Source organism: Oncorhynchus nerka, linkage group LG12 (genome assembly GCF_034236695.1).
Source record: "Oncorhynchus nerka isolate Pitt River linkage group LG12, Oner_Uvic_2.0, whole genome shotgun sequence".
Classification (NCBI taxonomy): domain Eukaryota; kingdom Metazoa; phylum Chordata; class Actinopteri; order Salmoniformes; family Salmonidae; genus Oncorhynchus; species Oncorhynchus nerka.
The window spans coordinates 27,230,745-27,251,592 of record NC_088407.1 but is presented as its reverse complement, the minus strand read 5'-3'; the positions used below and the strand labels follow the sequence as shown (position 1 = coordinate 27,251,592).

The 20,848-nt window shown below is 43.2% G+C and overlaps 2 protein-coding genes across 8 annotated transcripts in view; one reads left to right on the top strand and one right to left on the bottom strand.

The window, feature by feature from the left end:
• LOC115138052 (chromodomain-helicase-DNA-binding protein 3-like) overlaps positions 1–9,574 on the top strand; it is a 56,016-nt gene extending 46,442 nt beyond the window's left edge. For 6 of the 7 annotated variants that reach the window (XM_065025443.1, XM_029674445.2, XM_029674448.2 and 3 more), the window contains exon 39: positions 3,191–6,476. In XM_065025443.1, the coding sequence (XP_064881515.1) occupies positions 3,191–3,372 (182 nt within the window). In that variant the 3' untranslated portion in view covers positions 3,373–6,476. The other variant, XM_029674449.2, reaches the window with a different exon arrangement.
• LOC115138051 (tumor necrosis factor ligand superfamily member 12-like) lies at positions 9,551–19,599 on the bottom strand. The gene is made up of 6 exons (XM_029674442.2): positions 18,800–19,599; positions 17,091–17,172; positions 13,847–13,903; positions 13,598–13,621; positions 12,560–12,690; positions 9,551–12,419 (listed from the first exon to the last, which is right to left on the bottom strand). Exons 1-6 carry the CDS (start codon positions 18,998–19,000, stop codon positions 12,153–12,155), a joined length of 762 nt encoding a protein of 253 aa, XP_029530302.1. The 5' UTR covers positions 19,001–19,599; the 3' UTR covers positions 9,551–12,152.
• Positions 19,600–20,848: the final 1,249 nt, after the last annotated feature.

Below are 20,848 nucleotides of genomic sequence, written 5' to 3'. Positions count from 1 at the left end.
ATAGATAAGTTTAAAAAAATAGATAAGTAAAAATAAATAAATAAATACAAATAATTATAATTATAGAGCAGCAGTAAAATAACAGGCTATTGGGTTCTACATGGAACCCAAAATATATTTTACCTGGAACCAACAAGGATTCTTCAAAGGGTTCTCCTATGGGGACAGCCGAAGAACCCTTTTAGGTTCTAGAAAGCACCTTTTGTTCAAACAGTGTCGTGTCATGAAGTGTGTCTGTGTGAAAAAGTTCTCATCTGGCGTTTCCTGTACCTCAAAGCACAAAGCGTGGCTCGACTTGTCCACCCAAATTCCTTCATGGAGCGACATTACAAAGAGATTAGGTTGGATCTGAAGAAGGGAAAGTGATATTGTAAAGGACATGCCTGTGCACAAACACAAATACACATACAGGGCCTTCTGACAGGATCCAGACCCCTTGACTTTTTCGACATTTTGTTATGTCACAGACTTATTCTAAAATTGATTAAATTGTTTTTTCCCCCCGCATCAATCTAGACACAATAACCCATAAAGACAAAGCAAAAACAGGTTATTTGAATGTTTTGAAAATGTATTAAAAATAAAAAACGGAAATATCACATTTACATAAGTATTCAATTCCTTTACTCAGTACTTTGTTGAAGCCCCTTTGTCAGCGATTACAGCATCGAGTCTTCTTGGGTATGAAGTTACAAGCTTCGCACACCTGTATTTGGGGAGTTTCTCCCATTCTTCTCTGCAGATCCTCTCCAGCTCTGTCAGGTTGGATGGGGAGTGTTTCCTCCAGACGTGACGCTTGGCATTCAGGCCAAATAGTTCAATCTTGTTTCTCATGGTCTGAGAGTCCTTTAGGTGCCTTTTGGCAAACTCCAAGCAGGCTGCCATGTGTCTTTTACTGAGGAGTGGCTTCCGTCTGGCCACTCTACCATAAAGGCCTGATTAGTGGAGTGCTCCAGAGATGGCTGTCCTTCCGGGAAGGTTCTCCCATCTCCACAGAGGAACTCTGTGAGTGACCAGTGACCATCAGATTCTTGATCACCTCCCTGACCATGGCACATCTCCACCGATTGCTCAGTTTGGCTGGGTGGCCAGCTCTAGGAAGAGTCTTGGCGGTTCCAAACTTCTTACATTTAAGAATAATGGAGGCCCCTGTGTTCTTGGGGACCTTCAATGCTGCATAATTGTTTTGGTACCCTTCCCCAGATCAGTGCCTCGACACAATCCTGTCTCGGAGCTCTACGGACAATTCCTTCGACCTCATGGCTTGGTTTTTGCTCTGATATGCACTGTCAACTGTGGGACCTTATATAGACAGGCAGGTGCCTTCCCAAATCATGTCCAATCAATTAAATTTACCACAGGTGGACTCCAATCAAGTTGTATAAAATTCTCAAGGATGATCAATGGAAACAGGATGCACCTGATCTCAATTTCAAGTCTCATAGCAAAGGGTCTGAATACTTACATAAATAAGGCATTTCTGTTTTTAGTTATACATTTGCAAACATTTCTAAAAACCTGTTTTTGCCTTGTCATTATGGGGTATTGTGTGTAGATTGCTGAAAAAAAAACATATTCTAAAATGAATAAGGCTGTAACGTAACAAAATGTGGAAAAAGTGAAGGGGTCTGAATAGTTTGAGAATGCACTGTATATGTGAATACACACACACACACACACACACACACACACACACAAAATGCATGAAAATGCATACACACACACACAAATCAATACATCACATATCTCTGACAGTGTAATTGTGGATATTCTTGTGTTATCCTAAGTGAAGCTGCAAGTCTCTCCTAGACTGCTCTCGTCCTAAATGGACAACTATAAATCCCTGTGAACTCCAAAACCTCTGCTGCCTGCGCTCGTTTGTGTTGCCAGGTCTTCTCCCCCTCCTCTGTTCATGGTTTTCATTTCTCTCTGAGGTGAATGATAGATGCACCAGCGCAGTGTCTGTTTAGACAAGCAGGACAGAACACTCTCTCTCCTTCTCTCCTTTCTCTTCTCCCCCCCCCCTCTCTCGCTCTCTCTCATTTTCTCTGATAGGCCAGAAACAGCCGCTTGAACAAAGGAAACACAGGTAGAACAGAATGAACAAGGGATTAGACTACACTCCCGAGGAGGGAGAGAGAGAAAAACGAGAGAGAAGGAGGGGGAGCGATAGGGGAGTGAAGTTGTGAAAGTGCTGGATTAGTGAAAAGGCTGACTTTGGAGTCAGAGACAGAAGGAGGAGAGAGAAAAAAAGAGAAAGGGGGAGGAGAGAGGGAGAGATATGTGTGGATGGGTTTCGAGGGAACTATATGATATGAAAGCCTTTATCTTGTACACCACAAGTGATCCATTACATTCCCCTCACTCACATACTCATTCTCTCTCTCTCCTTCTCTACCTCCCTCTCTTTCTTCATCTCTTTTTCTTTTTTTATTCTGTAAATCGTTACTTCTTTCTCTCCCTCTGTTTCCTTCTCTCTTCGACCCCCCCCTCCCCCTCTTTCTCCAACTTTCCAGCTTTATTTGTATTACTCTTATCAGATTTGAACTCACACACACAGTCACACAGCTCTAAGTTAAGTAGTCCGTCTGCCTTCCTACCCTTGCATTGGCCTCCACTGGGCCACATGCCATACGGTGTCCCTGTATCCCCCCCCTCAGTCTCTCTCCGGCTGGACGTACAGCAGCTACAGCCACAGCAACGGTAGTTATCATTATCATCACACCCATTGCTCTCCTACAGTACACTATCAGTGCTTTGATCTAGACAGCGGGTGTTATGACAATGTATGCCTCTCCGGGGCCAGAGACCATTCCAGCCAAAGCGGACAGGCCTGGGTCTGTTTGTGATGGACCACCACCTCCAGGAGAGTTTAGCCTCCAGGAGTGAGTTTGAGGTCATCACTACCATCCGTTTAGAGCTGTGACAGTGAATCTAAAGGGAAATGGATGTATATCTTGTTGTAGGTTCCCTGCACAAACTAATGACAACGTGTGTGTGTGTGTGTGTGTGTGTGTGTGTGTGTGTGTGTGTGTGTGTGTGTGTGTGTGTGTGTGTGTGTGTGTGTGTGTGTGTGTGTGTGTGTGTGTGTGTGTGTGTGTGTGTGTGTAATGTAATGTAATGTGTGTGTGTGTGTGTGTGTGTGTGCGCGCGCGAGAGTACATGTGTGTTTGTTGTGGTGTCCCCGCAGTTAGCATGTTGGATGGAGGTGAAGGGCCAGTAGCAGCAGACTTTATCTACCTCAGTGTAACAGATGCTAGTCGGCTCCAAGACACACGTGTTGGCTTGAGGCTACGGATCTACTTGGCAAGGTGGAAGCTTAAACGCGGTCCTTCCTCTGGATTTGTGGTGTTCCACTACCTATTGGTGTAGTGTGTATGTGTGTGTTTAGCAACTGTATTTGTAAGTGTATGCCAGCCCCATATTCCTCAAGCAGACCCCCATTAAATATTGACGATATAAGCTGTTTTTATGTTTGGTTTTGTTTTATTATTCTTAACATTACATATACAGTTGAAGTCGTAAGTTTACATACACTTAGGTTGGAGTCATTAAAACTCATTTTACAACCACTCCACAAATTTCTCGTCAACAAACTATAGTTTTGGCAAGTCGGTTAGGACATCTACTGTGTGCATGACACAAGTCATTTTTTCAACAATTGTTTACAGATAGATTATTTCACTTATAATTCACTGTATCACAGTTCCAGTGGGTCAGAAGTTTACATACACTAAGCTGACTGTGCCTTTAAACAGCTTGGAAAATTCCAGAAAATGACGTCATGGCTTTAGAAGCTTCTGTTAGGCTAATTGACATTGTTTGAGTCAATTGGAGGTGTACCTGTGGATGTATTTCAAGGACTACCTTCAAACTCAGTGCCTCTTTGCTTGACATCATGGGAAAATCAAAAGAAAATCAGCCAAGAACTCAGAAAAAATATTGGAATCCTCCACAAGTCTGGTTCATCCTTGGGAGCAATTTCCAAATGCCTGAAGGTACCATGTTCATCTGTACAAGCAATAGTACACAAGTATAAACATCATGGGACCACGCAGTTGTCATACCGCTCAGGAAGGAGACGCGTTCTGTCTCTTTGGTGCCAAAAGTGTAAATCAATCCCAGAACAACAGCAAAGGACCTTGTGAAGATGCTGGAGGAAACGGGTACAAAAGTATCTATATCCACAATAAAACAAGTCCTATATCGACATAACCTGAAAGGCCGCTCAGCAAGGAGGAAGCCACTGCTCCAAAACCGCCATAAAAAAGCCAGACTACGGTTTGCAACTACACATGGGGACAAAGATCGTACTTTTAGGAGAAATGTCCTCTGGTCTGATGAAACAAAAATAGAATTGTTTGGGCCATAATGATCATCGTTATGTTTGGAGGAAAAAGGGGAGGCTTGAATGCCAAAGAACACCATCCCAACCGTGAAGCACGGGGGTGGCAGCATCATGTTGTGGGGGTGCTTTGCTGCAGGAGGAACTGGTGCACTTCACAAAATAGATGACATCATGAGGACTGGAAATTATGTGGATATATTGAAGCAACATCTCAAGACATCAGTCAGGAAGTTAAAGCTTGGTCGCAAATGGGTCTTCCAAATGGACAATGACCGCAAGCATACGTCCAAAGTTGTGGCAAAATGGCTTGAGGATAACAAAGTCAAGGTATTGGTGTGGCCATCATAAAGCCCTGACCTCAATCCTATAGAACATGTGTGGGCAGAACTGAAAAAGCGTGTACGGGCAAGGAGGCCTACAAACCTGACTCAGTTACTCAGCTCTGTCAGGAGGAATGGGCCAAAATTCACCCAACTTATTGTGGGAAGCTGGTGGAAGGCTCCCCGAAACGTTTGACCCAAGTTAAACAATTTAAAGGCAATGCTACCAAATACTAATTGAGTGTATGTAAACTTCAGAACCACTGGGAATGTGATGAAAGAAATAAAAGCTGAAATAAATCATTCTCTCCACTATTATTCTGACATTTCACGTTCTTAAAATAAAGTGGTGATCCAATCTGACCTAAAACAGGGAATTTTTACTAGGATTAAATGTCAGGAATTGTGCAAAACGGAGTTGAAATGTATTTGGCTGAAGTGTATGTAAACTTCCGACTTCAGCTGTAGTTTGATATTCTGAATGTATATGCCAGCTCGCTCATTAAAAAGGTTGTCATACGTGCTCAGAAGCAAATGGTGTGTAATCATTCTGTTCATCAGTGTAGTACGTGCTGTCTCTCTCTTTTTCTCCCCCTCTCTCTTTCCCTCTCTTTTTCTCCCCCTCTCTCTCTCACTCCCTTTTTCTCCCCCTCTCTCTCCCTCTTTTTCTCCCCTCTCTCTCTCCCTCCCTTTTTCTCCCCTCTCTCTCCCTCTTTTTCTCCCCCTCTCTCTCCCTCTCTTTTTCTCCCCCTCTCTCTCTCTCCCTCTCTTTTTTTCTCCCCCTCTCTCGACCCTCTCTTTTTCTCCCCCTCTCTCTCTCTCCCCTCCCTTTTTCTCCCCCTCTCTCTCCCTCTCTTTTTCTCCCCCTCTCTCTCCCTCTCTTCCCCCCCTCTCTCTCCCTCTCTCTCACTCCCTCTATCTTGATTTGTTTTCTCTTTCCCACGTTCCTGATGCTGACAGTTCAGGGTAAGGATTAAGAGAGTGATAGCGTGTGACATTGTGATGATTCTTGTGGAGGACGGGGCTTTGATTCAGCACCACATGCCTTGACCTCTGTTCATCATGGAATGGAGAAACATTTTAAATCGGACATCAAACAAGGTGCAGGGTTTGATGTGTGTGTGTGTGTTTGTGCGTGCGTGTTTGTCCAAATATTTCTGAATATACCGTATGCATGTACACTGAGTTTACAAATCATTAGGAACACCTTCCTAATATTGAGTTGCACCCCTTTTGCCTCCAGAACACCCTTAATTGATCGGGGCATGGACTCTACAAGGTGTCGAAAGTGTTCCACAGGGATGCTGGTCCATGTTGACTCCAATGCTTCCCACAGTTGTGTCAAGTTGGCTGGTGGACCATTCTTGATACACACGGGAAGCTGTTGCAGTTTGATTCAGCACAACCTTAACCTCTGTTAATCATGGAATGGAGAAACATTTTAAGTCGGACATCAAACACTCAAACCGGTGCGCCTGGCACCTCCTACCATGCCCCGTTCAAAGACACTTAACTCTTTTGTCTTCTCCATTCACCCATTCACCCTGAATGGCACATATACACAAACCATGTCTCAATTGTCTCAAGGCTTAAAAATCCTTCTTTAACCTGTCTCCTCCCCTTCATCTACACTGATTGAAGTGGATGTTAAGTCCCCCAAAAATAAAGTGACATCAAATACGGGATCATAGCTTTCACCTGGACTCACCTGGTCAGTCTGTCATGGAAAGAGCAGGTGTTCCTAATGTTTTGTACACTCAGTTTATATGCTGTGTGTGCTTGTGTGTGTGTGCTCATGTGTGTGTTCTCCTCCTCCTACAGTGTTGAACGGTCCTCCTGTGTCAGTGAAGAAGGAGAGGGAAGCAGAGCAGCTCCTGAGCAGGAGAGACCAGCGCCGTGGAGAGGTCATCTGTATCGACGACTGAACAATATCGCTCACTGACCGCACACACACACACACACGTCAACATATATACACACACACACACAAACATATACACACACACCAACACATAACACACGCAGTACAGTATCCACACTCCACAGACTGACCCTCCCTATGAATATATACACACACACATGAACATACACACACCAACACATAATACACACAGTACAGTATCCACACTCCACAGACTGACACTCCCTATGAATACACACACACACACACACACACTTGTGGTCCATGCTGTCACGTACATACTCACCTGCTCAATCGCTTGTTGTCTGCCTCAAACCAACCAATCCTCACAAGCAGCCTACTCATAGAATATCTCCCCTCCAGAACAGTATGGTTCTGTAATCTAGAACCTCCCTCTCTATCCTAGCATCGCTCACATACTACCAAACCTGACCCTTGACCTTTGATCCCCTCAGGGGTCGCTCCAGTGACATGAAACTGCATGATATAACATTGTGAAGATTTTGCTCTTGACACCATTCCTGCCATTCGTCCTGAGAATCATGCTGTGCTAAAACTCACAAAACAATGGCGTTATCATGCAAGCTGTGCCTACAGTATTTCTTCTAGTGCTGGTTTTGTCTCCGAAGCTTGCCGAAAACCATTCATCAATCGCCCCATTGGAGAATTGATTGAGTGAAGTATTACAGGACTCGGTGCTGTAAACTTGTCAGGAAACTCTCAGCCCATTTCCCTTTCATGTTGACCTGATTGTACATGTAGAAATACTGAAATGTCAGTCAGTCCAACCCAACTTAGTATTATGTTGACTGTATGAGTTATAGTTGGTATGCCAGAGGATTTTCTTACAGACCAGGGTACACAGTTTATATCTTTGGTTTTGATTGGGATGGGAGGTCCCAGTGCTTGTTCAGGATAGGCCTCACTCATAGAACTGGTCATAACCTTTCATAGGCAAGTCATACAGTGTTGACCACCATCAACCACAGTCCTCTCCCCTTGCTCTTTGACCCTCTACGTAAAGCTTACACAGTGCCTTCTGAAAGTATTCAGACCCCCTGACTTTTTCCATATTTGTTAGGTTACAGCCTTATTCTAAAATGATTCAATAGTATTTCCCCTCATCAATCTACACACAATACCCCATGATGACAGAGCAATTTTTTTTTGTTGTTGTTTGCTAATTTATCCAAAAAAAACAACAACTGAAATATCACATTTACATAAGTTTTCAGCCCCTTTACTCAGTACTTTGTTGAAGCACCTTAGGCAACGATTACACCCTCGAGTCTTCTTGGGTATGACGCTACAAGCTTGGCACGCCTGTATTTGGGGAGTTTCTCCCATTCTTCTGTGCAGATCCTCTCAAGCTCTGTCAGGTTGGATGGTGAGCGTTGATGCACAGGTTTTTTCAGGTCTCTCCAGAGATGTTAGATCGGGTTCAAGTCCGGGCTCTGGCTGGGCCACTCAAGGACATTCAGAGACTTGTCATGAAGCCACTCCTGCGTTGTCTTGGTTGTGTGCTTAGGGTCGTTGTCCTGTTGGAAGGTGAACCTTCACCCCAGTTTGTGCCTCGACACAATCCTGTCTCGGAGCTCTACAGACAATTCCTGCGACCTCATGGCTTGGTTTTTGCTATGACATGCACTGTCAACTGTGGGACCTTATATAGACAGGTGTGAGCCTTTCCAAATCATGTCCAATCGAATTAATTTACCACAGGTGAACTCCAATCAAGTTGTAGAAACATCTCAAGGATGATCAATGGAAACACCTGAGCTCAATTTCGAGTCTCATAGCAAAGGGTCTGAATACTTATGTAAATAAAGTATTTGTTTTTTATTTTAAATAATTTGCGGAAAATGATTGTTTTCTCATTCATGTCATTATGGGGAATTGTGTGTAGATTGCTGAGGAAATTGTTTTATTTAATCCATCTTAGAATAAGGATGTAACATAACAAAATGTGGAAAAAGTCAAGGGGTCTGAATACTTTCCGAATGCACTATATCTCCCTTTCCCTTCCTCCTCCTCCTCCTCTCAATCAATCCTTTCTTTCTTGTTCGTTTTTTGTTTTTTGAGTTTCTCCTTCTTTCTACGAATTCTGTGATATTCTTTGCATATTTAAACTTGGCTCATTCGTGTTCTCTTGTGTTTTTACTCTTGTTGACTTACTGCGACTATGATTATTATTGTTGTCGTTGACGTTGCTGTTGTCTTTGCTGTTGCTATTGGAAAAAAAGAGCTTCTACCAAACGAGAGATTGAGAAAACAATAAAATCGTACGTTTTGGTGCACAAATGCACCTCTTATATCAGACGAGAGAACACAACAACAACAAAACATTTCTTGCTTTTACATTCTAGATTCGGGGCTTGCAAATAACCTATATAATATACTACATATGTAACCCTAAATGCGTTAAGACAAAATGAAACCGTGTACTATCTTAACATCAGTTAAAGTACATCAATTCATTCTTCTCTGGAAACTCAAGAGGCTGTTAGTAGAATCAAGTCAAATTTATATACTGTATCCACAAACAGCCTTAAACATAACATAGCTGAAAAAAGTGTAAAGAAGTTCATTCGGAATTAAGTCTGTTAAGTCTGAATGAATCGGGAGATGTACACTTTTTACATGCTAGTTGAAATAGACCACTTTTAGTTAGTTCCCTGGACATATTTCAAATAATGAAAGTAGAAAATGTTCATGTATTTCCTGAAAACCCTGAATACTCCACACAGGTGTTCCAAGTGAAGAGTCTAAACTACATTTCACTGATTATGTTTCCTAGGAAGTGTTTTGCAACCCCTTAACTAAAATGGACACGGTCCAATCAGGCACTTCCTCTCTCTTTTCTTGTTCTCTTTTCAGATTTTGTGTTTTGTTTTTAATTCCTCGATATTTCGTGTCACTGTGGTGCCGACCGATAAACAATGAGTGGCAGTTAAACATGTCAATAATAAAATGCATCTCTTTTTATTTCGAGTTTTGTTTGTAATAAAAATCAAATTAAATTGAACAAAATGATGTGATTCGTGGATGGATGCTTGAATAGCAACACAGGAAAACCCACGGGCACATCTGGCTGCTGAATCGCCTCCTCTGAATCGACATGAAGTCATCCCAGTCTGTCTGCACTGTGTTGTACTGACTCCAGACCTTGAGCTACAGAAGCATGAATCACAGGTGGTGACGACTCAATACACAGTAGTATGTGAGTCATGACTAAAGAACCAGAATAGTGCAGTGTTCTACACATTCTATTTAGCAATACAGTGATGTCATTGGGGGACGCTGGAGAATAACGGAGGAGTAAGAAGATTGTCTATGTTTTGTTTGTCATACTGTATCATAGAGCAGTAGTAGTCCCTGGCCGGAGTTGAAAGCGAACACAAGGAGATATTAAAAGGGTTTAAAAAGGTTGACCATTTTATGGGAAGTGAGTTTAGAACAACAACCAGCACTGCACCACATCATTTCGCAGACACATACACACACTATATCCCCTTGCTGGTTCTTCAACCTTGACCTACTTTTTTAAAAACTTCTCACAGACAGGCCTCTTTGTGCCAAATAATGCTTTTTAAGTTGGCAATAAACTTTGACATTTAAACATATAGGAATTAGAGGAGTGAAGTGTTAGGAATTTGATTCCTCAAAAGCGTTCAGCTATTTGGTTCTGGTTGGATTCAGGAAGTGCGTGTGTGTGTGTGTGTGTTGGGTTCTGAAAGGGAAATGTTAGATGCAAAACGGGCTAAATGTGAGGTGCAAAAGGGAAGCGGAGAAGGATTAGGAAATCAAACAGGAAATATGTTTACAACACAATAACACACTTTCCACTTGTGATCTAATGATGACAAACTACAGCTCTTTTGAGCTGGAAACCAGAATTATTTGACTTTTGGGAAGTCAGTTTAGAACAACAACCAGCATTGCACACATAATTTCGCAAACACGTGCACACACAATATCCCCTCACTGGTTCTTCAACCTTGACCTACGGGTTTGACTCACAAATAGACCTCTTTTTACAAATGAGGTACTTTCCATCTAATTATGAGAAATTAGGACTGTTTTGAACTGAAAACTAGAATTATGTGACTTTTGCATTGTGGTGTATTTGTCTGTGTGTGTGTGTATGTGTGTAAATTGCTGAGGAGAAGCCAATGTGGTCACCCACACACTACTTATAAACCAGAGTAGGAGTGTTAAAACATTAAACCAAACCACCTGCTAGAAATACTCTGTTTGTACTGTCTGTGTTCAATACATATTGCAGCAAATGGCACCTAAGAGAGCTTGGAATGAGTACAAGTATTGTGATTACGATATACAAAATCATTTATATTTCCACCATGATATACTGCATCTCGACAGGCTGAGCCTTATATACACAACTACGCCGGGATTCAATCCAACGCGTCTCATAGCACAGCTCACTGTAATGGACTTTTGAAGGTCATTTTCTCTTGAGCCAACATGCGCAGCGATTACTGGGGATGCGATCTTCGTGAATTTTGGGAAAAATGCCTTTAAAAGACTCATTGTCGGCTGTTTAGAGTGTTGCTCTATAACGTGTCTTGGAATGAATCCCGGCCCTAGTTCTTCGATGTGCAGTCTGAAACTGACAATCATGTAACATATTGAAATGTGATTCGACAGAACATACTGAATATTTCTAAAATGATATATGATAGGCCTATAATGTTAAGAGACTCAGTTTAAAAGATTGAGATGGATAGTCATAAAGGGTCTCTAGACTGAGAGACGTTGGTAAGATCATAGGCTAGTTTTTTGTTGTTGTATACGTTCCTGTGTGTGAAAGACATGTACAACCCAACTGCTGAGATAACAAGGATTACAATGGATGAGAGACTCATAGTTCAACATATCCATCCAGCTCATTACTCAGAATCCTTCTCATTCAGTAGTCCACCAGCTTAGCGCCTCAGAGAGGTGCATCATGGGTCAGTTCCCTGCTATTGCGCAGGCGAAGTCACGGTGAACTAAGACTCAGGAGGATGAGCTTCACTCCAGAAGAGCAGCATCAACTGATCCAGACAACGTTCCATGGGTTTTCCTTTAAAAAGCAGGGGTAGAATCGCTAGGAGGGTCTAGAAGTGCATACGTATCCCTTTATAATCTTCCTTACAGCTTCTGTCTTTGAAGAAGTATCATACAGAGCAGAGGAGGCTGGTGGGGGGGGGCTATAGGAGGACAGGCTCATTGTAATGGCTGCAAGGAAATAAATGGAGCGGTATCAAACATATGGAAACCACGTTCGACTCGGTTCCATTTATTCCATTCCAGCCATTACAATGAGCCAGTCCTCATATAGCTCCTCCCACCAGCCTCCTCTGATACAAAGTGTCTGTAGCGAACATGAGCCATAGTTATTCCAATGCCCCTGATCATTGGTCCAGATTTCACAATTAAACAAATGAGGAATGTCACGTTGGTGTGTCTCATTAATACAGGTCGGAGTAGGACAAACCGCTTCCTTCAACCATTTTTCCACCCCCTCCATCCTTCCAATATTTCCATCCTCTCCGGCAACTCAGTTGACCTTGAAGAGGCTTAAGTAGTGCTTCCCCGTGGTGTGGAGGCTGAAGCCGGCGCCTGTGATGGCCTGTAGCTCTGCCCCCTTCTCTAGCCGCAGCAGGCCAGACACCTGGCAGGGTTTGAGGAAGTGGAACTGGTGGGATCCGGATGCAGGTGTAGTCCCATAGCCCTCCATGCACTGCAGCTTCTGCAGCGGCTGGCCGCTCTTCACCACCACCACTTCCAACTTCACCAGCTGAGACTGATTCTCATTGAACAACACCTGTGGGAGGGATGGAGGGAGAGAGAGAGAGAGGTGGAGAATAAGAAGAAGAAGTAGAAGAAAAGAGCAGACCAATCAGGGTTTGATTGAGCCTGTGTTGTTTGACAGGTGGCACAGGACTACAACTCTCAGAGGCTCACCTGACAGTAGAGGAAGTAGACTCCAGCTCTCTCCACTGTGAAGGTGCCTCTGTCTGTGTTGTACTTCACAGCTTTGCTCATATTCAACTGCTCCGAGTCCGTCCATCCTTTTATCAAGCCATCAGCTCCCACTGAAACACACACATGTTGTGGGGGAGGAAACATTGCACCCATTGACATAAATATAGCAGTATATTATTTTCTCTTTATTTATACTGTAGGTTTGTGTGTGTAGGGTCAATTTTGTACAGTTTGTATCATTGTCATGGGGGCAGTGATCTTACGAATCCAATTCCAGAAACCCAGAAGACCCTTTTCTATAATAATTGTCATCCTCAAAAGGTTTTGCAGCTGCACCATCGAGAGCATCCTGATGGGTTGCATCACTGCCTGGTATGGCAACTGCTCGGCCTCTGACCGCAAGGCACTACAGAGGGTAGTGTGTACGGCCCAGTACATCACCGGGGCCAAGCCTCCTGCCATCCAGCACCTCTATACCAGGCGGTGTCAGAGGAAGGGCCTACAAATTGTTAAAGACACCAGCCACCCTAGTCATACTGTTCTCTCTGCTAACGCAAGGCAAGCGGTACCGGAGCGCCAAGTCTAGGTCCAAGAGGCTTCTAAACAGCTTCTAACCCCAAGTCATAAGACTCCTGAAGATCTAATCAAATGGCTACCCAGTATTTGCATTGCCCCCCCCCCCCCCCCCTTCTATGCTGCTGCTACTCTCTGTTATTATCTACGCATAGTCAATTTAATAACTCTACCTACATGTACATATTACCTCAATTACCTCGACACCGGTGTCCCCCACACATTGACTCTGTACCGGTACCCCCTATTGTTATATATAACCCAGCTATTGTTATTTACTGCTGATCTTTAATTATTTGTTATTCTTGTCTGTTACAAAAAAAGCTATTTTCTTAAAACTGCATTGCTAGTTAAGGGCTTGTAAGTAAGCATTCCACTGTAAGGTATTTGGTGCATGTGACAAATAAAATGTGATTTGATTTGATCCACGTTCATAAAGCTTACCTTTCTGAACAGACTCTTTGGTTACTAGCGGAAAGAAAGAGAGGGAAAGGAGTAATTAAGATTTTATAACTGTAATCGTATTTGGTGTCCAATCAAAACCACTTCAACAGATGCTACATTATAACACTGTGGGTGCGTTTGAAATGGCACCCTAAACCTTATATAGTGCACTAAGTTTGACCAGGGCCCATAGGGAATAGGGTGCTATTTCGGATGCAACCTTTGATGAGGATCTGCCAAGTCACTTACTCTCAAACTGAGAAGCCACTTTCTTTCCATTTCCACTCTTCCCTTTCCCAGTTCCCCCTTGCAGAGGGAATGAAGAAAGAATATGAGTTAATACGACAGAAGAAAACAATTCAGAGGGATGTTGTTGTTTTTTTTGTTCCAAGTAGAGGAGATTATATCATTGTTCACAGCTGTGGTGTGTCGTGGCGACCATAATGTATTAATTTGCAGTTGTTTATCCACCACCTGAATACTCAACCGGCTCTAACAGATGGAGAAGGATTTCATTTCTCCTCTCCTGCTCTGTTCTGATATCTGTCATTTTTACTTGTTCTCAGTTAAGTATAGTCTTACTTTCCTCTCTGTCTGTTCTCACTACTTTCTGTGCCAGCTGGAGTAGAGCAAGGAGAGGGCAAGAGATAGATGGAGGGAGAGAGAAAGAGATCAATGGAGGTAAAGAAAGAGGCACACAGAAGGGGACGATAGAAAGAGAAGCACACAGAAGGAGAGAGAACGCAAGAGAGAGAGACAGAAGACAGCTGAGGGAGAGAGCGAGAGAGGGAAGGGGGATGGAGAGAGAGGGTGAAAGATGGAGCAAAAGAGAGAAATAGAGAGAGGTCTTTGGCTGTTCTATGACCCAAATTAACTGTAACGGCCCTGTCAGGAAAAACAGGCAAGAGCAACAGCCATGGCCACCGTTCAAATAAATACAATATATACAAATATATCTTGAAAACTGGGGGATAGGTGGATAAGAGGGGGGAGAGAGGGGAAAAGAGGAAGAGCGAGGGGTAAGACAGGCCTTTTTGTTCTCCAGAGGTTTGTTTTAGCTCCAGTATCAGGCCTGCAGGGAGTGATTCCAGGCCTTAAGCCCATTTCAACTACATTAGACGATACGCAACGTGACGGTCTTATAGAGTTTTAGATCTAATTTGGTTTGATCCTAACTGCCTAGTTTTAGGATGTCTCATGTCATCGGCTGGAGTTTCCAAGATTCAACACGTCAAATCTTTAGCTAAAGTCTTGAGAATGGAAGGATCCATTTAGCCAATCAGAGAGCAGTGCGCTAATGTCCTGTGTTCAGCAAAGCAGCTAGCTAGCTAACCAAGCAGAGAGCTAGCTAGCTCTTTTGCTGCTCATAGCTAGCCTAGCTTGCTGATATTTATCTGACAAGCAACAAAGTGTACCATGTTTTTGGTGCATGTATCTCATGACACTTGTTTGCTACAATACCTTAGTACAAAAAGTCTCCAATTTGTTTCATAGTTTTATCAAGTCATTGTAAAAAGGCACAGTTACTGTGGAAATGGCCTCAACTGCATGTATTGTCTTCTTGATCTGAACGACCTGTATTTTAATCAGCTGTGGTACAACACAAAATTCTAAAACTTGCTATATTTATCTTGTCTAGTCTCATGTCGGCTGTTGTATCTGAACTGGACTTTACACACACTCACTCGTTCACTCAACACAAATACACAGAAAGTATTCACTATAGGATCAGTTATGTTAGGGGAAAAAACAGCAAACATTGAACACTGGGGGGGCTTGGGAATTTAAGCCATTTATCATTTGGCCCATTTAGGGATGATATTTGATATATCATGCTTCTGAACTAAACATACAGTACCAGTCAAAGGTTTGGACACATCTACTCATTCAAGTTTTTTTTTTACAATGTAGGAAATAGTACAAATAAAAAATAACATAAAATTTTTTTATTTTTTCATTGTATCCAATTAGTAGTTCCAGTCTTGTCTCGTTGCTGCAACTCCCATACGGACTCGGGAGAGGCGAAGGTCGAGAGCTGTAACGTCTTCCAAAACACAACCCAACCAAGCCACACTGCCCGCTTAACCCAGAAGCACCAATGTGTCAGAGGAAACACCATGGCAAACATGTCAGCGTGCACTGCACCCGGCCCGTCACTGGAGTGCGATGGGACAAGAACATCCCTGCCAGCCAAACCCTCCCTTAACCCAGACGACGCTGGGCCAGGTGTGCGGTCTCCCGGTCGCGGCCAGCTGCGACAGAGCCTGGACTCGAGCCAAGATCTCTAGTGGCACTGCGATGCAGTGCCTTAGACCACTGCGCCACTCAGAAGGCCACAAAAATAGTACGAATAAAGAAAAACTCTTGAATGAGTAGGTGTGTCCAGACTTTTGACTGGTACTGTACATCAACTCTTAAAGTGTCACTCCAGTCTCCTTTTCACCGAATTCAACACCTGATTTACATCTCAATAGGTGGTCCAGATAAGTCATGACATAGCACAAGTGGGGGGGATTTCCTCTTTTGTTGTCTATTGCTCCTCTATTGTTCCTCAAGCAAGGGGGAGGCCGATGACATCACAACTTCCCATCAGACCAACACCTTGAATTTTCAGTTGTCTAAAAAACAGTATTTTGCTCAAAACATCTTTTTTTTTACCTTTTAGTGTGTGTACTTTACTGCATTTACTATATTATTCTGTATTTATATTCAACAGGAAAAGTTCCTAAATCACTGGAGGATGTCTTTAAGTCTTGAGTAGCACTCCTAACAAATTGTTTACTATTGGCCATCTTCAGCATTATTTCATGACACACACTATTTAGACATGACATGTGCACTACCTAGCCTATATATGACTGCTTAATCATAAAAAAACAATCGGCAAATAATAGCTGTTGTCAGTCCCGTCAAGAGCAAAATCATTTTAAGTCCCTGAATCGTGCAACATTGTCTCCCTCCTCTTGCCAGATGGTTTCTCCAGGTTCTCGTCAGTCCAGAGCAGACCTGTAATTTCTGCATCAGTCATCCAGCTGCCTACTGTTTCCTGTGTCGACTTTTAGCAGCGGGCAGCAAGTGACCACAGGGCCTATAACCAAGGTGCCATGCAGAGCCAAGATTCCCCTGGTCTGGTCGCTGTAGTTAAATGCTGTTCCAGCTCCGCAAAAACACAGAGCAGAGCACCATCGATGAGATCTATCTCATCTGTTTGGTTATTGTTGATTATGTATTGCATGTATGATGATGGGGATGCAGAGAAAGAGGCATTGTCTGTAGTAGAGTGTACTTGAGGTGTAGTGCTATTTTGATCATTTTTTTTGCTTCCATGCACAAATAGTCTCACACACACACACACACACACACCAGCATGCAGGCACGCCAGCACACACACACATATCAGCATGCAGGCACGCCAACACACACACACACACACACACACACACACACACACACACACACACACACACACACACACACACACACAGGCATGTACCATCTCTTTTCACCCTTTGCCCCACCAGCAACTCTCTCTTCTCCATGATGAGTTGAACAATGGCCTTACGCTGAGTGTTCACCTGTTGCACAGAGAGAGCGAGAGAAAGAGAGAGAGAGATAAATAAAGAGAAAGACAGGCAGAGAGCAAGAAATCAAGAAAGTGAAAGAAAGAGAGAGAGAGAGAATGGAACCGTCAGAGAGACCATTGAGCCTTCAAATTGGCTCCCGCTGCAAATTTACACAGACAAAAGATTTCAGCAAAACCACATAAACAAATGGTCTTCCAGTATCTGGCAGTATCACGCTGTAACTCCAAGGCTTAGAATAGGTCAACCACTTCCGCCTAAACTGGTTGTGACAACTAATGGTGTTTTTAGTGCCCGCATTCCTCACATTTCTTAACTCCCTTTCTTAACTTCCCTGCTGAGACTGAGAAGCAGGAAGGGGAAAAAAAAGGGGTGCTAAAATTTGTCAAGCTAGCAAAGTGAACTCGTACTTTATGAAGTACTGGGGCCTGCCGTATATATGGAAGTAGATTTCAATATACTATACCGCTAGTGTGTCGGTGCGTGCAGCCTATGGGGTGGTTTAGATGTACTCAGGTCTGCCTGGACTAGAGGTTAAATCCCAGGCCAGCTCATTGAGTGCTTGCAAAAAGTATCAACAGATGGCAGAGTCAGGTCACTGGTAGCCTACTGGCAGACACACCATGAGTGATATTGAGTGCATGTGTATTAAGTGCACAAGTAGACTATTTGAGGATGCACATGCATAATGTATTATTAATAAAGATGAGTTTCGAATTAATGAAAAGATCAGTCACTTGTGTTAAAAGTCCAGTGTTGGGTAAATTGTTACAATGTAATACAGTAATACAGTACAATGATGTATAGAAATAATTGTACTATGCATTTGAAAGCAATACTTTCACCTGCAGAATTCTACCACCTCTGGTAGCCTAGCCTACCTGCAATTAGTAGGCTTTACATGTTGCAAATCGCTTAACCACAGTAAGGTCTACTCTGTTTTACGCAATTCAATGCCTCAGTTCAGTGCAAAGTCAGTTGGCTATAATGCGCGCTCGAGCCAAGAAGTCAAGGGATTCCAGTAAATTGGGCTAAAATTGGAACACAACTGGCAGTAGAACGATTAAACTTGGCAGAGAAACTATAAGCAATAACTCCACGGCTTGAGCACACTTATTTGTAAGCAATAAAACTGCCTCTAGAGCAGTCCCCAGAATGCGCAGGTCACCAGCAGAGAAGTGGCCCGCTATTTGTGTACAACTTAACGCCACAAAGCTTGGGCGTGTAGAGGAGGGGGCAATTAAAATATGGCTTTGCATTTTCCATAGCAGAGACAAAGAAGTTGTTCAACAGTCACTTTGACTGCTTCAAATTGTTAGTATAGAAATAATAACTTGGAGGAGGCCTACAGAGTGAGAGCGTGCGTAATTTACAATGGCAAGACCAAGACGAATTGATGCACACATGCTACGCTGGCGTTTCTACAAAATCCGAATGAGTAATATACATGTATTATACACACCCGTGACAATATATCCTCCAAACACCGGCTTCTCGGGCATTATCACTTAAATAACCGATGATAGTGTGGAAAGCATGGAATGCAAATTTAATTCGTAAAATTGCAATATATATATAAATATATATATATATATAATAATGACATAGCATGGCTACTTACTTGCTCCAATCGGTCTTGCAGAGTTTTAACGGACTGGGACAGGTCCAGCGTCTGTCTCCAGGTCCACGCCGTAAATAGTGCGCTACAGGCGGCGAGCGACAGAGCCACCATGGCCATGAATACCCAGACGAAGCGAAGTTTGCGCACTGTTCTCCTCTGTAGAATTCGATGCATGGTCGTTCCACATTCCCCGGCTATCATTGCAGACTATTCGAAGTGTTCATGTTAACTTCATTCCAGCGACACATGTTTCCCTTCTTGGTGAAATCAAATCCAAATGCTCACATTTTCGACAAGGCGCGCAAGTGTTATTGCCCGCAGTAACAAATGATATCTCAACAGCCTTATTGATAAAAGTTAAAGTCATGTGAAAGATTAAACAATTACATGGGTTTCAAATCAATAGCTATTCATGTTGCTTTAATCAATGCATTTAATCAGACGAAATATCGTGGACTGTCTGGCTTGCAGGTCGTATTCAAATGCGCAATGTTGAGCAATATGCAGCCAGGGTGCAACGAAATATGTATTTTACATCCACTACGATTGCATCCTTCTACCACTTGATTCGTTGAGTCAACTTCCTTGTCTTCCCTTTGCCTTTGCAGCCTTCCTGGGGGTCATTTCTGACCTAGACCACGTATGATCTAGCACACTTTCGCATGAGCTTTTCTTCTCCGGGAAAGAGTTTTCAGTGCAGTGCACCCGTCGTGTGCCAGACGCTCGCACGAATGCAAAGCCTCAGCCCACAACTTGGATGCACTCTCAAAAGCCACTAAGTAACTATTAACGCATTAGTCACGCTATATTTGGTTCATTGCACAAATCAAAATACCGAGTTGAATCAACTTGTTGCAGGGAGGGGAGAACTGTAGGCTATTAGAATATACCGATCGACTGAACTAATCCAAGTGTCCACAAGGTGGCTCTGTTGTATAGGGCAAGGTGCTACCCGCAGGCTCTGCGTGACCTGGGGTGTAGTCATTAGTCCAAACCGTTGCAAACAGTTGCGTGTTTGTAACGAAAACAAGAGTTTCTATTGGACTAATTCAGGTAGGTCCCGCCCAGTTTCGTTCCGTTTGATTATGTTTCGTTTCTAATGGTTATACCCCTGGATCGCACTCTTACAGCCTTCAATGAGTGTTTGTGTGTATCATGGCCCAAAATAGATTGTCTATCAATGGGACTATATATTTAGGTGTAGAGTGGAAGTACCATATACCACAGGGTTTAATGTGAGCAGCCCATTATACCAGTAGATAGGTGTACATATTTGTGGCTATTCTGTCAAAATAGCCTATTCTACAGAATAACTCTATGTCATTATGTATTTGATGACAAGGAATATACACTACATGACCAAAAGTAGTTGGACACCTGCTCGTTGAACATCTCATTGGCATTGATAGGAGTCGGTCCTCACTTTGCTGTTATAACAACTCTTGTGGGAAGGCTTTCTACTAGATGTTGGAACATTGCTGCGGGGACTTGCTTCCATTCAGCCACAAGAACATTAGTGAGGTCGGGCACGGATGTTGCGCGATTAGGCCTGGCTCACAGTCTGCGTTCCAATTTATCCTAAAGGTGTTTGATGGGGTTGAGGTCTGGGTTCTGTGCAGGACAGTCAAGTTCTTCCACACCGATCTTGACAAACCATTTCTGAATTAACCTCGCTTTGTGCATGGGGGCATTGTCATGCTGAAACACAATAGGGTCCTCCCCAAACTGTCGCTACAAAGTTGTAAGCACAGAATCGTCTAGAATGTAATTGTATGCTGTAGCGTTAAGATTTCCAATCACTGGAACTAATGGACCTAGCCTGAACCATGAAAAACAGCCCCAGACCATTATTCCTCCTCCACCAAACTTTACAGTTGGCACTATGCATTAGGGCAGGTATCATTCTCCTGGCATCCGCCAAACCGAGATTCATCCATCGGACTGCCAGATGGTGAAGCGTGATTCATAATTCCAGAGAATGCGTTTCCACTGCTCCAGAGTCCAATGGTGGCGAGCTTTACACCACTCCACCCGACGCTTGGAATTGCT